Source organism: Puma concolor, chromosome C1, assembly GCF_028749965.1.
Source record: "Puma concolor isolate L17-30 chromosome C1, mPumCon1.1.hap2, whole genome shotgun sequence".
Lineage (NCBI taxonomy): Eukaryota > Metazoa > Chordata > Mammalia > Carnivora > Felidae > Puma > Puma concolor.
This window is the reverse complement of record NC_141674.1, coordinates 93,854,129-93,871,336: the sequence shown is the minus strand read 5'-3', so window position 1 is coordinate 93,871,336 and position 17,208 is coordinate 93,854,129. Positions and strand designations below refer to the sequence as shown.

The window sequence follows — 17,208 nt, the reverse complement described above, 5'->3', positions numbered from 1 at the left end:
GCACTTAGGGCTGGCTTTGCCGGGCTTGGTGGCTTTCCTGACAGGAGTGGATGAGAGCTGACCTTTCATCTAGAAGGAAGAAATGTGTGTGTGCTCTCGGGATGGCTGACGACACAAGCTGCCAGGGACTTGGGTCCTCTAAGCATCTTAGCTGTAACTGTTTATCGCCTCCCTATAAAAGAAGCATCAAACCCAGAGCCAGGCTGAATGAAAGAGTCAAGGACAAGAACATACTATCACCTGTTTACATTTAATACTTTGGACTTTCCAATGCCTGTTAACATGCATTTTCTCATCAAACCCTCACAACATCCCTGTGAGGTAGGTCAAACAGTAAGTGATTTGCCCACAGCCACACCAGTGTTAGGAGCTGAGCAAATGTAGACTGCAGCCCTCCTGGTTCCCAGGTCAATGTGCTTTTTACTGCATGATACACAGGCTCTTAGGTCAACCGGATACAGGAAGAGTGGAGCACTACCCCAGAAGCCTCCCTGCTCCCTAAGGTTGCAAAGGGCCACCAGAAATGCTGAGATTGGGGCATCAGGACCAGGGGTGTCCTCTGGAAGTTAAGACAGATAACAGAAGGAAGGACAGGAGTACTGGAGGTTCAGGGTCAATGACGGCCACTGCCACTCTCAGCAGAGCCTACGCTGTGTTCCCGTCTTGATCTCTGTCAGGTGAAAAGGCCTTAGTAATATACCCAGAGGAAGCTCAAGGCCCACTCCCAAAGGAAAGCAGCCTCAAGCCATGGTTAGGAAGTGAGACTCTGACCACCCCCTCCCCATTCCATTACACTCTAGCTGCCCAGAAGGAGGGGGAAGGTGAGGGCTGGCTGACTCAGCCTGCAAGTGCCTAGAGCCCTGGAGCTGAAAGGCCCCAGCACTGTGCAGCTAATGATTATTGTTAACTCTGAACAGGCCTTGGCACAGCAGCCAGCTGGCTCAGGGAAGATGCCTAGATCTCCCACAGTGAGGTTTGAAAAACAAGACCCAGAGCAGCCATGCACGGGGGTGGAAGGGTGGAGACAATGAGAAAGAAGGGACAGGCCGGTGTCAGGGACTGGGATGGGCAGTCTGCCCTGTGAGATGCTAGGGAGAGGAGAAACAGGCTGGCAAGGGGCGGCGGCCTACCTTTGATGCAGCTGAACAGCCAAGAAGGTGAGGCTGGAAGAATTAATTCCCCAAGACACAGGGCTCCTGCCATTCAACACCAACCCCAGCTCTGGTGGGGCTCAAGGGGAGTGGTTACGGGAAAGATGGGGGCTGGGGGAGGGGTCTGAACCCAGACTGGTAATCCTGTTACCATTTGGATTTGGTTACAAAAAACATCTACATTTCTAATGTCCTCAAGGTTGAGTTTAAAATATCATATTTGGAATCAAGTCTTAGTGAGCCTGATATGCAAATTTGTGCAAATGACATGCTTTTTTTTTTTTTTTTTTAATTTGAGCACCCTGGCTTTTTTTAAAAAAGACAGTACAGGCTGACTACTAGCAGCTTTCCCTAGCCAGGGAACAAGGGCAAAAGGGTAGACATTCGCTTCTTCCCCCAAGGCCTCTGCCTCATTGCTGAGGAGCCCAGCTAATATCCCAGATGGGGAGATAAAGAGAGGTGGGGGTAACAGAGGGTGTAGGGAGGAGGAAACACACAAGCAGGAGGCATATGTAGCAGGCAGCTACCTCTTCCCAGCTGGAGGAAGAGTGCCCTGGCACTGAGGTCTAATGGTTGTCCAGCTGCTGGCCCAGGATGTGAGGGCAGGTGGTGATGGGATTCAGAGAAGGGGGGCGGAAGTCCCCCCCACAACCTGGCCAACCGGGAAGAAGGGCTCCTCCTGGTGACCTACTCCCTATACTGCAGTCAGGCTAAGCAGAAGACCACCTGTGCCCTCCTCTCGGCCCTGTGCCCTTGCCCTCCAGGCCTCCTGGTCAGATAGGTGACAGCTGGCGCCCCTTCCTCCTGCAGAATATAAATGACTTCCCCCTTCCTCCGAGGGCTGGGAATAGACATCAGCTGGCACAGCCCACGCAAACTGCCGGCTGTCAGCCCGCCTGCCCGCCCGCCCACCAGCCCCCGCACCACCTGGGAGGAGGCAACACCTCAGGCAGGCTCAGGCTTTATGGCGCTGCCTGCTTGGCTCGCAGAAGCTGGTGAACCTCACCGGCCCTGTCACCCTGCTGTAGACAGGATGGGACTCCCAGCACTGGCTGTGACAGGGGGAGAGGAGATGGAGTCCCTGATCCAAGTGACACTAGGGAAGAATGCCCCAGGAACCATCTTCTCCAAGTTTAGACCACATTGGGTAGTTTGAGAGAGAAGAGCAGACAATGAGACAGGTATAATCACCCTCTGAACAGCAGAGACCCCCTTTAGATGCTCTGGGTCTGGAGAGCTCCTGGAGATGCCATCTGACCCAATGAGATCCACTCAGAGGACGCTTGTGCCCTCGCAGTCCCAATTCCTGGACTGTTAAATCATACCAACCTCCTTGCTTCCGAGCCACCCAGACAGGAAGCTCTTACATCTTAGGAAGACCTGGGACATCTAAATTATTACCATCTAGGAACGCCTGCCCTGCTCCTGGGACCTGGAGCTCCAGCCCCTATACCCAGACCTCCCAGAGTATCCCCTGAGCTGTCTTTACTTGCCTCAACATCAGCTTTTCTGGCTTAGCCATCTTCAGTCCTTGTCATGATCTATGGAGGTCCCATCTCTGCGACCAAGCCAGATCACAGTTAACCAGTCCGGCATCCAACCCTCACCACTGAGAATGGTCTGGGGAACTAGCTTCAGTTTGGAACAAGGAGGGGTCTCTGCAGGGAAGAGGACCCGGCCCTTTTTTGCCAACTGGCAACAAACTCAGCCCCCTCCTAGACCAAAGAGCTGGCAAGAGACCGCAACTGAGAAAAGCTTAGCTGAGAAAGGGACCAGGGAGACTTTGTTTTCCCTAGATCAGAAAAGCCCTACCCCTCTTCCTTAGCTCTTAGTTTGTTCTAAAAGTTTCAGAATACCTACATAAAGCTATGTGCTAAGGCAAGAATGTGAGCCCTAGGAAGGGCTGAACATGAGAAGCTCAGGACTACTTTGCCACTGAGAACACATGTCGGGGAAGGTGCAAACCCATGACATGCAGCCCTCAAGCCCAGATTCTGAGGTGGGCTGAAGGAAGTTCTTAACTGAGCTAAGACACCCAGCCAGGAGCCATAGGCTTGGTTAGGCCAATGCCCTTCTGCTCCTTCAAAAGCTTTAAAGTGACTTTAGTGCCTTTACTGTCTTGGAGTTCAAAAGAGCCTCACATGGGACCCTTCTTTCCACAGTGCCTGACCTTCTGTGCCCTAGTCCAGGAGCCAAATTGGTACAGATTCCTGGAAGGTCACAAAGACAGACCTGTCCCTTCAGAGGGATAAGAGAATAACAAATGTATGAATCACATCCTGAGTCTGCTTAGTGGTCCAGCCACCGTTCCAGAGCGGGGAGAGTGTTCTGTGACATCAACCTGACAGACACTGAATATTGGGAGATTGTTTAGAAACTCACCCATGACACAGATGTGGAAACTGAGGTCCTGAGGCATGTGACTTGCCTAACGTTGCACATTAGAACCTACAGGAACCATAACCCATGGGCTCTCTCCACACTGCTGTCTCCAACAGACCCAAAGAGCCACTGTGCTCATTCATAAGTTACCGTAACCCAACTCTCCATCAGGAGCACAGGCAAGAAATGACTGCCAACACCATCACCGCCGCCGCCCAACACTTCTGTGTCCCATCAAGAGTGGAGGCTTCAGGACCAAGGCCCCCCCCCCCCCCCCCCCCCCGCTCCAATCACCTTCCACTTGCACCCAGTATATTTCCCCATTTGGGCCCCCTGAATCGTCGTCAGCAATAGCAGTTTGGGTTTCTGTGGCCCCTGGCCCAGCTAAGAAGTACAAAAATCCTACCACTTCTGAAGTGGATCCCTTGAAGGTCACCAGAGGAAACATTTAAGTCCAAGGCAAGTGTCCCACCTACATTCAAAGTTCAGAGGAACTTACATTTCCATTTTCTTCTTTGGCAAGTAGGAGCTGGAGATCTGGTGCATGATCACCAGGGCCGGATAGAGGGGCAGTGCCAGGCACAGGTACCAGGCTGCACCTTTGATCTGGGCCTGGAACCACACTGAATGCATGCCTAGGAACACCGTTCCTGTAGCCATCAGGTAGACCACCAGTCCACAAGTCAGATGGTAGAGCTTGAGGCGAGCCACCCTTGAGACTCTGGCTGCTCGAGGACAGAGGAGGCAGAGCCCACATAGTGCCTGACCACTAGTGGCCAGCAGGGTCAGAGCGCCTACCCAGCTGTGCCAGGACACCAGGTGGGGCAGCTCACTGCGGGTCCTGCTGGAGATGATGAAGCCCAGGCCCAGGGCTGCACAGAGGATGGCTAGGGTCTGCCCTGCCCAGTGGAGTCGGATCCGAGCCTTTCGGGAGCAGAAGAAGAACGGGGAGTGCTCAGGCGAGAAGAGCAGGATGGCCTCAGCCATGCAGAGGCAGAACTGTGAACACAGGAGAGGGCCCATGAGCCTCAGGCCAGCTTGGAGGCCTAAGAAAAAAGGGGTGCTCTCATACATCCAAACAGGGAGTACAAAGGGTGGAGGCCAAAGAACTCCCACCAGGACCTCCTGCATCACAGGTCAGGATTTCTGGGCACAATGGAGAATCAACACTCGAGTGGAAGTTTTATCACTCAGGCTGACATCCATGCCCTACCTCCTCCTCCTCCTCCACAGGCAATGATTCCCACTTCTTGACCAATATTAAGCAAATCTTTAGCAAGTTCCTGAACTTTGAGGGGGTAGGGGTGTTGGGGGTGTGATTGGACAACACCCCTTCTACTTCCTCCTTTCAGACCATAGGGGAGAAAGATACATCTTCCATACTCTCCCAACCCCCTTCAACCACTTGATACTAACTACAGCCCGGCCCTCCATGTCTCCCAATCATAGGTTGCAGAGAAAGATGGGGCCCTTGCTCTTTCCCCCACCTCTCTGAGCCTCAGAAAGGCTGCACGCCTTCGGAAGGCTGGATGCTTCCCTACGGGCATATTCTAACGAATCAGCTGCAGAAAAGAAGCCCAAACTCACCGCCAAGGCCATGAATACAGGGTGCCAGGAGAAAAGACCTAAGAATCAAAGAGAACAGACTATCGGCTGGGCACCATTGTTTCTGCCCCTGTGGCTGGCTGGAGCCCAAAAAATCTGGCTATAGGGGAAAGGTCAGTGTACTATCCCCAGCTCCAATCACGAATCAGGAGCTCCGTGCAAAGTGGAGCAATCAAGGGGCCTTACGATGACCAACTAAGGGGACAAATATACATCAATTTGGCCTGTGTTCCCCATTCGGCACCTCGCAGCTGTCAGCCCAGTCCTAGAATGAACCTTGGTCTTCTTTGCTTGTATTCTCCATGAGGGTCTCTGCTTCTGATGAGCTGAGGTCAGTTCAGTGTCTGCCTCTCCACCCCAGCACCCAGAGTCGGATCCTTCCAGGACCCACCTCCCGGGGACCCGCCCCACCACGCCCTTACTACCCTTCCACAGTACGCCTCCCCCCACCACTGCGGGGGTCCCCACGCCAGTTCTCCGAGCGCTCCAGGCGCCGCTCCTCCAGCATCCCGGCTCCGCCCCCTTTCCTGGCCCCGCCCCGCCTTGCACACTCACTGGTTCCCGGCCGGGACAGCACAGTCAGAAAGATGGTGAAGCCCAAAGCCACCAGGTGCGCCAAGATCCCACTGCCTCTCCGCAGCCAGCGGGTCAGTCTCGGCTCCCTCGCTGGAGCGGGAACCAGACCTACCTCCAGGGGCTGCATGGCCGGGCCGGCGCACACTCACAGCTGCTAGAGCGCGTCTTCCGGGTTTGCGATCGCGGAGGCGGCCGCGACGGCGGGAGAGGCCCCTCCCCGGGCCGCCGCCGGCAGTACGGCGGACTCGCCCACAGCGCCCTCTGTGGGCTGGGGGGAAAGCGCGTCGGCCCTAGGGAGCCCTGGGGGCAGAAGGGGACCCGACAGCAGGCGACCAGCCTGGTTTGTTCGGTCAACCTCATTTGCACCTTTCTGTCCACAAGGACTTACGCCTCAAGTAGCCTGTGGAAATTACACGTATGGTAACTGATTCCACCCAAACCCCAATCACAAACTTCGTACACTGAACCAAGAGCGTGAGACCAGTGGTTTGAACAGTCTTCTAGAAACACTGGATTTCTCCACCTGCCTACACCCTCCTGCCATCCCTTCTTCTGGCTTGTTAAGGGAATAAGAGTCTTTTCCGCCTAAAAGCAAAGAGACCGAAAGGACAAGGCCAAAAAATAGTGCCCTGTGCCTGGTGAGTTCAGGTTTGAGGACCAAAGGAGGGACATGCACTAGTCTCCAGTGAGATAAAGGGAAGAACTAGGGCACACGCAGCCCTTCCCACCTCCACACCATCTGTTCAGTCCTGGGGAGCCAGGTGATCCTGAGGGACCAGGTCCTCCCACATTCCTGCTGCCTCCCACACCAGAAGTTCTGTAAGTGATCATACCCTTCCCCTTCTTGCCTCCAAAAAGGTGTGGTTCACCTTAAGGAGGCCTACCTGGGAGAGACCCTATCCCTTCCTGAAGGGCAAACCCACAGGCTACGGACAGAGAGACCAAAACAGGCTGTCCCGCAGAAATCACGGACATCCTTAGAGCAGTTACCAACTCAATTCGAGCTCCCCGAGTGGTTGAGAAAATAAGGCTGCTAGTGAGAGGCGGGAAGGGCAGGAACAGCTGAAGAGACTGAGGCAATAATTCAGAGATGGGATGGAGGCCCAGGACTGGATGGAGGCTGAAAGACTGGAGAAGGGCCCTAGCTGACTCCCGCAGAGGTTCAGGGCAAAGACCTGAGAGTAGAGCCAGAGATGTGGCTCCCCACCCCGTCAAGTTTCCCTTGATGACTGGAGTCATCTCTGGGGTAAAGACTCTGGCTAGCCTTGCTCACTCAGAGCGACATGCCTCATCATCTTATCTGAAGAGAAGACTGCCCCCATGACACAAACCCCAGCCATTTACACATTGTTTAAAAGGACAAAAATATAAGAGCTAAGAGACATCTGCAGGCAAGAGATGGGAGCTGGAGTCTGGCTGCCCATCATCTTGGCCTCTTGGGGTGCGGATGGGGACAGCAAGGACACTCATTTTATTACATCTTTTTCCTTCCTTTTCTACGTTTCTGTTTTTACATTTTCTTAGCAGCAACAGAACAGGGAGACAGTCTTGAGGTATTTTAAAGAGTTTTTTTTTTTTTCTTAAAAAAAATAATATAAAGTTATAAAAAGCGGCAGCAGCCTGGGGCCCGGATCTGGAGGGGAGGAGGTGCTGGCGGCTCCATCGCAGTGGGCAGGCACTTTCTTGTTAATGGGCTTTAGACTGCAGGAAGACAAGAGGCAAGAGACACGGTCAGGCTGGGGGGCCTAGCAGGCCTCCTACCCGTGCACTGTGTGGACCATTGGAGCTAAAGCTTGCTTTTCTCCTGCTGGGCTGGTGAGGGAAGCCGGGTGAAGGGTGAAGGGAGAGATGAATGCCAGCCCAACAGGGACAGCCTGAAAACACCCATGTACACATGCACACACTTGTGGGGCACTGCCCCAAACCCTTTCATATGGGTGCCAGAGGATTTGGTACACGTCTGGCCCGTGCCTGAACCGGAAGGGCATCCCCTGTCTCACCGCCAATAAGTCCCTCCTGGCTGAGATCAAATGGGTAGCCCATATAATGCTACTCCAGGGCTGCCATCAGAAGAGGCACATAAACCTGGCTGCTAGCTTTACCAGAAACCCTGGAAAATTCGCCTAGCCCCTGAAAACCCGGAAGTGGGCACATGTGCAAGGTGGACACATAGACGTATGTGGACCTTGGGTGGTGTTCCTGCCCTTGCATGCCCTGATGCCCAGAGGCAGAACCAAAGAACTGGACCAGCCTGCCCATCCTGCTGCCCAGCATGTCGGGCCACAGCTTGGCAACCCAGACTCCACCCCATTGCCCAAACCTTTCCCATCAGAGTTCATGGAGTCCAACTGCCTTTCCTTCAGGGGACAGAGGTAGCTCTAGTTCCTGGTGTGAAGGCCACAGCCAATTCAGAAAGTGGCCCTTTGATTAAAACAGAAGCAGGTGTCGGGGCAGGGGAGAGGCAGCATCTCTTTAGCTCAAGGGAGAGGGCTGGAGATAGAGGGAGGCCCATCAAACAAAAGCTAGGTTACCTTTCGAAGAGCTGACCTACCTCTCCCTAGAGAAGATGGCCCAGGAACTGTCTCAATTTCCTCTTTCATCCCTTCCCTACACAAACATTTACTTAGCACCTTCTCTGTGTCAGGTCCCCACTGTGTATTCTACCCTCGTCCATCCTGACTTTTCCCTGCCCATGCTCTTCAGGGAGCTGGGCTGGTACCTTCAGTGTAGAACACTTCTCCTCAAAGGCCATGGCTGGACCCGGCTTCTTGCGGCGCACAGAACAGGCCGCATCAGCAGGGGCGCCAGCCTGGCAGTGCTTGGCCTTCACTGGCCGGCAGTAAGTGGCCAGATTTTTCCGCTTCTTGGCTACCTCCTCCTCAGAGAGGCAATTGGTTGGCAGGGCCTTGGCTGGGTGTCCAGCCGCTCCCCGGTTGTCCAGCTGAGAAGCCTTGACTGGAGTAGGGGGCTGATGAGGGGAACCCCGACAGTCCAGGGGCCCTGCCCGCTTCACTCTTGGCCCCACTGTCCCATTAAGCCCCATGCCCAGGGCAGTTTTAGTCTTGGCCGAGAGGCCCCGGCAGCCAGAGGGTTTGCCTTTTCCAGGGGGATCCAGGATGCAGGTCCGTTTGAAAGTAGTGGGGCCTGGTGATAACTTTCGCTTTCGAGAAGGGGCCTCCACCTCAGCCCCATCCTTGCCTTTGGACGACTTGCTGGCCTTCGAAGGCGGGAGTTTGCTGAAGGATGGGGATGGCGTGTTGGCAGGCAGTGGTGAGGTGATGGCCTGGCTCCCGCCCATGCACTCCGCCTGGCTGCAGGCAGCTGCCACACTGGGGGAGCCTGCAGGGTAGCTGGGGACAAGGCCGTCCTTGGCGGGGGGCGTGGAGGCTGGGCAGGCAGGTCTGAGGGGTGGGCCTGGAAGGCGGGGGCAGCTGCCAGTAGAGGATGGGCTCAGGGGAGCAGCGAGTACGGAGCTGACAAGGTGGGATGGAGGCTCAGCCGCCGGTGGGATCTTCCTGCAGCAGAGAGAGAGCTCCACTGAGATGCCAAGCAAACAAGAGGCCCTCCCTTCCGACATACACCAGTCTCTCCGCCCCACCTAGAGATGGCCCACAGAGCCCCGGCCTTGCTGCCATCTGCTGGGAGACACTGGAACTGAGGGTTAGGAAGACAGCACAGGGATAAGCAGGAATGAACTAGTATACACACCCATTAAGAACCTCGTTTCAAATTTCAGTTTGGACATCCCCTATCCCTAGTCACCCAAGAGGTACTGGAAGTGATGGCTAAGAGTCGGGATTCCCTCCCAGACTGCCCACCCATGCCCTGCCTTAGCCCAGCTTCAGGCTGCCAAGTTTCCCCGCCTCCTGTTCGGTCTATCTGGGGTCTTCCCGACAAACGCCGAACCACATCCATAGGTATGTGAGAAGAATTAGGGCTTCTGAAGCTCACGTATGTCTGGGGCTTGAGGTCTAGGGAGGAAAGTTCTGGGCCTGAGAGACTCACTTCCACATGTGTGAGCTGAGGTGCCGCTCCAGCATGGAGCTCAGTGCTGAGCAGAACCGGTCCAGCCGGCGGCTAAACACGTAGCATCCTGGACTCACCAGCCGACTCCCAAACGTGCAGAACTAGAGGCAGAAGGAAGGTCCATGGTTAGCGGGGCCTGGGATGCAGGGAGGGCTCCTGTACAAAGGATCTGACCTCCTCCCCGCACTGTGGGCCAGGAGGGCTGGGCCACCCCCCACCCCAGGTCCCTGCCCCAGGTCCTTACCGCCTGTGGCCGCGGGGGCCGGGTTGCATAATGGCAGTCAGGGGGGAGGTGGAGGTCGTCAGATGTCCCCTCCTCCTCACTCTCCTCGCTGGAGGCCTGGGCCCCACCCCGGGGCAGGGGAAAGGGGAACAGGCCTGGGTCCCCATCACCACCACAGGGGCCTTCATCATCCAACTCACTCTCAGAGGAGGCCCGGGACCTGGAAGGGCCAAAGGGGATGTGAGGGCGATGAGACTGAGACAGGAGTGGGTTGGGGTGGGGGTGTCCCTGAACAGCCAGGGCAGACACCCTGCTGGGCAATCAGACAAAGAGGAAGGAGGACAGGAAGGGAGGGAACAACAGAGCTCACATTGTAAGAGCCGGAAAGGTCAGGGGCCACAGCTCCCAAGGGATCCTCTCCCCAGCCCCTTCACTTCCCAGGCCCTGCCTCCTGGGGGGGGGGGGGGGAGGAATCTGCTCCAGATTTGCCTCCTCCAGAAAATCTTCTGAGCTTAACTGCACCCAGCTCTGGTCAGCCCAGTCAATTCTCTCAAACCCCTTCTTGCATGAGCCTGTCTGTGAGCTGAGCCTGTTTCACGTCTGCCCCCTGTGTTACAGGCAGAGATGCATGTGTCTCCTTCCGGCAAGGCAGGCTCTCCCAGGGCTCCAGCGCAGCCTCTGCACACGAAGGGGCCAGTGAATGAATACAGTAGGACTGCCTCACCCAGGACCCTGACCCTTTCGGTTCCCCAGTTACAAGTTTTGGCCTGTCAGAAGCAGCTGGGAAAATGTTTTTATCCCAGGTACTGTAACTGGCAAGCTACACAGAGGCTGAGGTACTACAGTATGCTTGGTTAGAAGCAGGTAGTCCCCTACTTCCACACCACTGCTGGGGGTCCCCAGGTATCCCCCCAACTCAGGGCAGAGTGAGACTCCCTGGGTCGATCTTCCGGGGTCCCTGATGGTTTCAGACCAAGTGTCCCCAGATGGGGGACTGGATCCTGGACTTACCTGGGCAGTGCACAGTATGGGTAGGTCTGCTTGGCGCGAGCAGAGAAGGTGCTGCTGGGGGCGGCCGCTGCCACAACCTGGACTGAAGAGGGGGGCTCCTGGGAGGGGCGCTCAAGAGTGGGCTCCTTGCGCCCTGGGCTCTTCTCCTTGGGAGACTCCCCTTTGCGAGAGTTGGCCTTCAGTTCTGCCACTAGCACATCAAAGTCCTTGGCTCGGCCCTGGACCTCCCGGCGCTGGTGCACTGAGTGGATCTAGAATAGGGTGAAGGGTGGGGAGGGGGTGTGAGCTGAGCAGGAGTAAGAGGCAGCAGTGTGCTCTAGCCTGGGCAAGTGGAGAAGGGGGCTGTGAGTATGTTTGTGGGTGTATTTGTGTGTCTTTGTTTCACTCCCCCAAAGGACCAGAACCTTCCATTGGAGTGGGGCAATCTGGAAGCCACCCCTACCTACTGTTCCACCGCGGGCCCACTGAGAACAGCCTCCTCTCCCCTTGCTTCACTGGGGCTTTACTCCCACCCCCTGAGCTGGATCTTGGCTAACGCTGTGGTTTCTCTCCTTGCCCAGAACCTGTGTGTGTGCTATCCCTCATGGTGCGGTGGGACTGGGATTACCTTGCAGGTTAGCAGGCGGGTACAGATCTTTTTGGTCTCTGGGTTTATTACCCCACACTGCCTGTTGAGGTCGCACTCCTTCCCTGTGGGGAAAACAGTTCCTGTGAACCCCCTGGCCATTTCCCATGGAAAGGCCTAGGGAGAGCTGGGCCTGAGACACAAGAGCCTCTGGCAGTCAAGTCCAGGGCTGCGGCCTCCCAGAGAAACGCCTCCCAGCACCACCAGCTCCCTGCTGGGCAAAAGAACTATCCCCATACCCATGCCCAGCCCAGGCCCTCCTTTTAGCAATGCCAAGTCCAAAACAGGGCAACACATATCAAGAAACAAAAGCAGCCACAGGTATGTGGGATGCCAGAGAAACCAGCTGTGGGAGCGATCGGGTGCCCTGGATCTAGGTGAGAAAAGAGCTAAAGGTCAACAGCCCAGGGTGATGCCCAAGCATAAGCTCCCTTAGCCTTGATCAGGAAACCTGGGCTGGAGAGAGCCTTCCTAGAAAGCAAGGAGTTTAAGCACGTGTCCACATCAAGGGGTGACCATGGGCTCCCGTACCCTGCAACCAGTGATGGCCGGGCCCACTCGTTCCTGACCCCTTTCCGTCAGGTCCAAGGACAAAGTAGTCCAAAAGGGTTCCCACTCTACCTTCCTGACCCCCAAGATCATGACTACTTACGAGCCATCTTCCGGTGGGTTTTGGGGGGCAGTCTGGCCCCACCAGGCTCCTTTTCAGGGGGGCTGCCTTCAGCCCGGTGACTGGGGCCCTCGCTGGGGGTCATCTCGATGCTCTCTCTCCCAGGAGGTTCTTTAGAAGGGGTTGCCATGGGGGTTTTTCCAGGGGAGTCCTTGGTGAGGCCGCCAGGCTGGCTGAGGAAAGCAGAGGGCGGGGCCACCCTGATTCCGTGTCCATCGGGCTTCGGGAGACTGGACATCTTCTCCAGATTCACCACAGGCACGAAAAGGCTACATATGGAGAGAGGGTGTGGGCTGGGGGGCAGGGGGGCTGGGCCTGGGCCCTGGACTCTAGCCCAGAGCCATCTCCTTCCCAGCCCTGGAATTTGGGTGGGCTCCAGCAGGGGTGCAGAACATGGGAAAAGGGGACCCCATATTCCTTGGAACATATGGAAGGGAGCGGCAGAGAGAGCTGGCTGCCTCCTGCTGTGAGCAGTGCCCATGGCCCCACAGCTGCCTGCATTTGTGTTAATCCCTCCCTGGGCTAGGGTCAGGGTCAAGGCTGGTCTCAGGGAGTCTCCAGCCTCTCCTTACCAGAGGTTGTCCTTCTGTGTCTTATCAGGAGGCTGGTGGCCACGGCTCCGGGACCCCTGGCCCTTCTCCCTGGAGGTTTTGGTGGAACCTGGGGCCCTACAAGCTGGGCCCTGCCCATTCACTACATGGCATTTCTGAGAGCTGGCAGGGGCTGGAGGTGGGGGTGGGGCCCGGGCGTAAAGCTTGCTGAGGGGCCCATGTCTTCTTTCTGTCACCAGGAGGTAGAGAGAGTAATCGAGGTGAGTGATATCAACTGCCTCCTTCCCCAACCTCCTAGCCCTGCTCATAGACTCACAATACAAACTCTGGACTTTCCCAAGACTAGATTTTAAATTTGTCATCTTCCCACCTGAATCTGAGCCTTCAAGACTCAAAAATTCTAGGATCCAGTTTCTTGAACCTTTTAGCTCTTCCTCTAATTCCACCAGATGCTAGAATTTTGCTCAAACAATCACTCTGACCTGCCACAATCCTCTGAAACCGCCCCCAGGACCTTCTGATCCCCAGCGCCTTCCCCTATTACCCACGTGACCTCCCAACTGACCCTGTCCTCAGAGTTCCGTGCTCCACCTTCCCCTGTTCCCTCTATCTCCTCCCTAGGGCACCCCTCACCGCAGTGCTTCTGGAAAGCTTGAGGCTTCACCACTTGGCTGCAGTGGTTACACACAACCAAATAGAAGTCGTCATGGGCAGGGCAGTGCCCGAAGATGGACATGTCTGCAATGACAGAAGTCCTTATCACTGGGGCTGGGGATCCCAGGGTTTCCGTGTAAGATCAGAGAGCACTCCTACCCCCACTCAGAAGATACCCTCCCCACCCCCACCCCTGCAGCCCCCCATCTGCCCCAGGTCCCAGCCCTAATGTGTGTCAACTCCCACCTTCTTTAATGAGGGTCATGGCATCCAACTTCTTTGTGTTTTTGTTACTCTCCTCCAACTCAGCCCCTGGAGGAGAAACACAGCTCAGAAGGCCCACCCCTACCCCAGAAGCCCCAACTCCTACCCAACCAGCACTGGCAGCCAAGCAATAGGAAGCCCACACTCCCTAACAAGCTCCTGGTGCTCAGGACCACTTGGAGAAGCTTTCAGTGGGTCATTTTCAAGCGCCCATTCTTCCTTTACCTGCTACCTCTGCAATGAGCTAATTCCATTAGAAGGGATCCTGGCACCTTTCCTATGGACCCTTCACTCCAAGGTGCAAGTCAGGGTTCCACTGCTGACTAGCTGAGTGATTGTGGGTAACTATAATCTCCTTCTGGGCTTGCTTCCCCATTTAAATGAGAAACAATCCTTAGCATATTTTACTATACCCTTCTTGAGATTTCTTAGATGGGTCCTTTCTGCTACTCTGTGCCATACCAAACATATACTCTCCTAGGACTCCATCCCCATGAATGCAATTTTGTTCCACTTGGGTTACCATGGCACTGACAAAGTTACACCCAGCTTCTCAGGTCCTGCGTTGACAGGATGGTCACAGAGCACAGAAACTGCTGTATTGGGGGTCCTATGGCATCTTCAAAGTCCCCTTGGTCAGCTATGCAAGCCCCTCCCCTCTTTAGGAGGGCTTTGGGCAAGGGTTGCCCTTGTACCTCAGTTTCTGGGTTGATGACAAAAACATCTTAGCTGTGCAAAGCAGCTCTTTCCCCCATCCCCCTACCTCACTCCTCTCCCCTCCCCTCCTCTACGCCCCCTCCCTGTCCCTTGGAAAAAAAAATCAATTCTGAGTCACCAAACCCGTCTGATTCCATTTCCGGTTCTCAAAGCACCCAGACCCTGACAATGGCCCCATCCTTGCCCACCCAGCATGGGGCAGTCCTGGGGTAGCCTGGGCTTCCACTTAGATGTGCTTCTAACGCCTACTAATAGATTTGCCCCTTTCTAGGATGAGAAGATCGCTGACAGTCTTACATAATCTCCAGATATGAGGGGTAGTGGGTTAGGCATGCAAGAGACAAGGGGCAGCTCCCACTCTTAAGTCCGTTTAAATGCAGTGATGGGCAGAACTGAGCTGGGAGTCGGATGTCTCAGAGGAGAACAAGTGTCATCAGAGACCGCTCCATGCGGTCTCCTCCTCCACCTCTTCTCACTTGCAAACTTCTTCAGGGCTGTGATGCCTGCTGTCACCCCAAAGGCCACGAGGCCAGGTGCCCCCTGGGGCCCAGGAGACAAAGATCAGCAGAAGGGGCTGTCAGCCCCCTTACTAAAGGCACTCAGGGGCCTAGAGAAGGTGGGGGTCAGGGGAGAGAGCCAAGAGGGAGAGCAAGAGGCCCGGGAAAGGACTGAGGGTTGCAGGCAGAGAGGGATGGATGGACGAAAGGAGGGAGGAAGGGAGGATGGATTGATGGATGGACCGACGAACTAATGCGGAGGGGGCGGGGGGGGGGGTGGTCCAGTAGCACTGTAACCGGCAGGCAAACGCCGAGGAGGAGCAGGAGGTGTGGGGCAGAAGGCGAAAGAACAAGGGGGGTTGGGAGGGGGGCACAGAAGTGGGGTGCGTGGGAAACACGTGGAGAGGACTGTTGCGGACGGGGAAAGCCCTAGGCAGGTGCAGGAGGGGCGGAAGCTAGAGGACAGCAGGCGAAGAGAAAGATAAAGGCAAGCAGATGTGGGGGCAGGTACTGGGCACCGGCAGAAGCAGAGGTGGGCAGGGTGGGCTGCGGGCTGTGAGCCGGCGCTAGGACCCGGAGGCGCGAAGGTGACGGAGCAGGCGGGCACTAGGACCCGGCGGGTCCTTTGTTTGGGGGGCCGGGGAGCCGGACGGCGGCTCCCGTCGGCGGCTCCCCTCTGCTGGCGGGGGCCCGGAGAGGGGGAGGGGAGACAGTGATGGGGTCCCCGGACTCTAGGGGAGCTTCACTCACCGTCGGCCGCGGGCAGGTCGGCCCGTTCCACCCACGAGCTCCAGCTCTGTCCCGCGAAGTCATCGAGACTCGGCACCCGCCGCTCCAGAGCGGCCATTGCTGCCGCCGCGCGTTCACGCACCGCCATCACCGCCGCGGACGCGCGCCCGCCCCGGCGCCACCGCCGCGCGGCCCCCTCCCCCCAAGCCCCGCCGCGGGCACGCCTCCCCTCTCCCTCCCACCTTTCCAGCTCACTCTTTGCGCAAGCGCAGCACAGGTTGCCTGCCCCTCACTCTCCCTCCCGCGTAGCCTTCTGGGAAATGTAGTCTTGGAGGGCGTGCTGTTGCCTACCGTGCTTGCTGCAAAAGCCCCTGCAAAATGCACAAATGCGGGGGGCAAAGAGACCAAAGCCCCAGGACCTCCTCTCCTAACCCTTGTGCATACATTCTTTGTGCTACCAGCCCACTCTTCCAAGCTCACTGCATACACACCTTAGCCCCAAACCTCTCTCTGCCCAAGACGCCCCTCTAAGCCGTGTCTCCGCCAGCTGGCTGGCGCCCCTTCCCGGGCTGGCGGTCAAGAAGCGACTTCGCTCCCCAGTAGATCGAATAGGGTAGGTGCAGGGAGGTGGGCGCTGTGAATCAGAAGGGCAAGGGGAGGGAGTCTGTAGGATGCGCTGAAGGACACAAGGGTTGGGGGGGGAGGGTCCTCGTCTACCGTGTTGTGCTTCATCTGTGGGAAACCCACGCTGCCCTGATGCAGGGCAGAGGGTTAGAGTGGCGTTGTCTGGGTTTGGAAGGACCTAGATGAGCTGATCAAGATCACCTGTCAGGATGACAGAAAGCTATCTCCGAGCCAGAGCCAGCCCCGGAACTGGGGTGGCCCCGAGGCTGCTGGTGTTTGCGGCATCTCTGCTGATCCTTCTCTCCTCCTGAGAACTGCGATCGATACCCTGTGCCGCCTCTTCCCAAACCCTGGCTGGACCCCGACTCCATCCATCACTTTGGCTTCTTTTTCTAATGAATATTTTCTCTGCTGGAAGGGCTGCTACCAGAGCCTCAGCATAGGGAGATTTCTCATCAGATCTGTCATTTTCCTTGCTGTGGCCTGGAAAATACCTTAATCATTCTCTTTCTTCTCAGCTGATAACATTTCTTCCCACCCTCACACAATCAAGAGACAAAAGCCTACCCCCCCGCATCACACCAGAAAGGAGATACTAGTTCTCTTTTCCCTCTTCAACTCCTCACACCTCACCCCATATTAATTTCTTAAGCTAAAGGGAAACCAAATTGGAGGCAAGTAAGTCAAGGTCTGTGACCTCAAGACCTCAGACTTTCTTCTCATTTTCACCCAGGGAAGGTTTAAGTACCACAAAGATAATCTCTGAGAGCAGAGATCCTTAACCTGAGAACGACAGATGATCCCTAGGGGGTCCAGGAACTTGGTGAAATTGAATGCAATATTGTGTCCAAGATATAGGGAATGCAAGGTAGCATGTCAGAAGGGGGATAGAGGTGCAAGTTT

The 17,208-nt window shown here is 56.0% G+C and overlaps 1 protein-coding gene across 7 annotated transcripts; it reads right to left on the bottom strand.

The window, feature by feature from the left end:
* Window positions 1-231: 231 nt before the first annotated feature.
* Window positions 232-15,864, bottom strand: LOC112864749 (putative transmembrane reductase CYB561D1). Of its 7 annotated transcripts, none has more exons than XM_086717769.1 (11): window positions 15,703-15,863; window positions 13,721-13,786; window positions 13,454-13,558; window positions 12,842-13,049; window positions 12,252-12,538; window positions 11,582-11,664; window positions 10,975-11,225; window positions 9,985-10,183; window positions 9,720-9,841; window positions 8,434-9,229; window positions 232-4,532 (listed from the first exon to the last, which is right to left on the bottom strand). In XM_086717769.1, exons 1-11 carry the CDS (start codon window positions 15,827-15,829, stop codon window positions 4,029-4,031), a joined length of 2,748 nt encoding a protein of 915 aa, XP_086573895.1. In that variant the 5' UTR covers window positions 15,830-15,863; the 3' UTR covers window positions 232-4,028. The 7 variants fall into 7 exon arrangements, 6 of the variants coding, with proteins under 6 accessions (XP_086573895.1, XP_086573892.1, XP_086573894.1 ...); XR_015254965.1 differs by lacking the exon at window positions 232-4,532 and adding an exon at window positions 7,263-7,415 and having other exon boundaries at window positions 8,266-9,229; window positions 15,703-15,862; XM_086717770.1 differs by lacking the exon at window positions 232-4,532 and adding an exon at window positions 7,263-8,135.
* Window positions 15,865-17,208: the final 1,344 nt, after the last annotated feature.

What these genes read in the sequence shown, in the direction of transcription:
- LOC112864749 (XM_086717769.1), bottom strand. Translation starts at nt 15,829, where the DNA reads ATGGCGGTGCGTGAACGCGCGGCGGCAGCAATGGCCGCTCTGGAGCGG. An exon ending in CCCGCCTGCTAACCTGCAAG is followed by an intron (nt 11,226 to 11,581) that starts GTAATCCCAGTC and finishes ACCCTATTCTAG; the next exon opens with ATCCACTCAGTGCACCAGCG. An exon ending in CCATACTGTGCACTGCCCAG is followed by an intron (nt 10,184 to 10,974) that starts GTAAGTCCAGGA and finishes TGGCCCTTCCAG; the next exon opens with GTCCCGGGCCTCCTCTGAGA.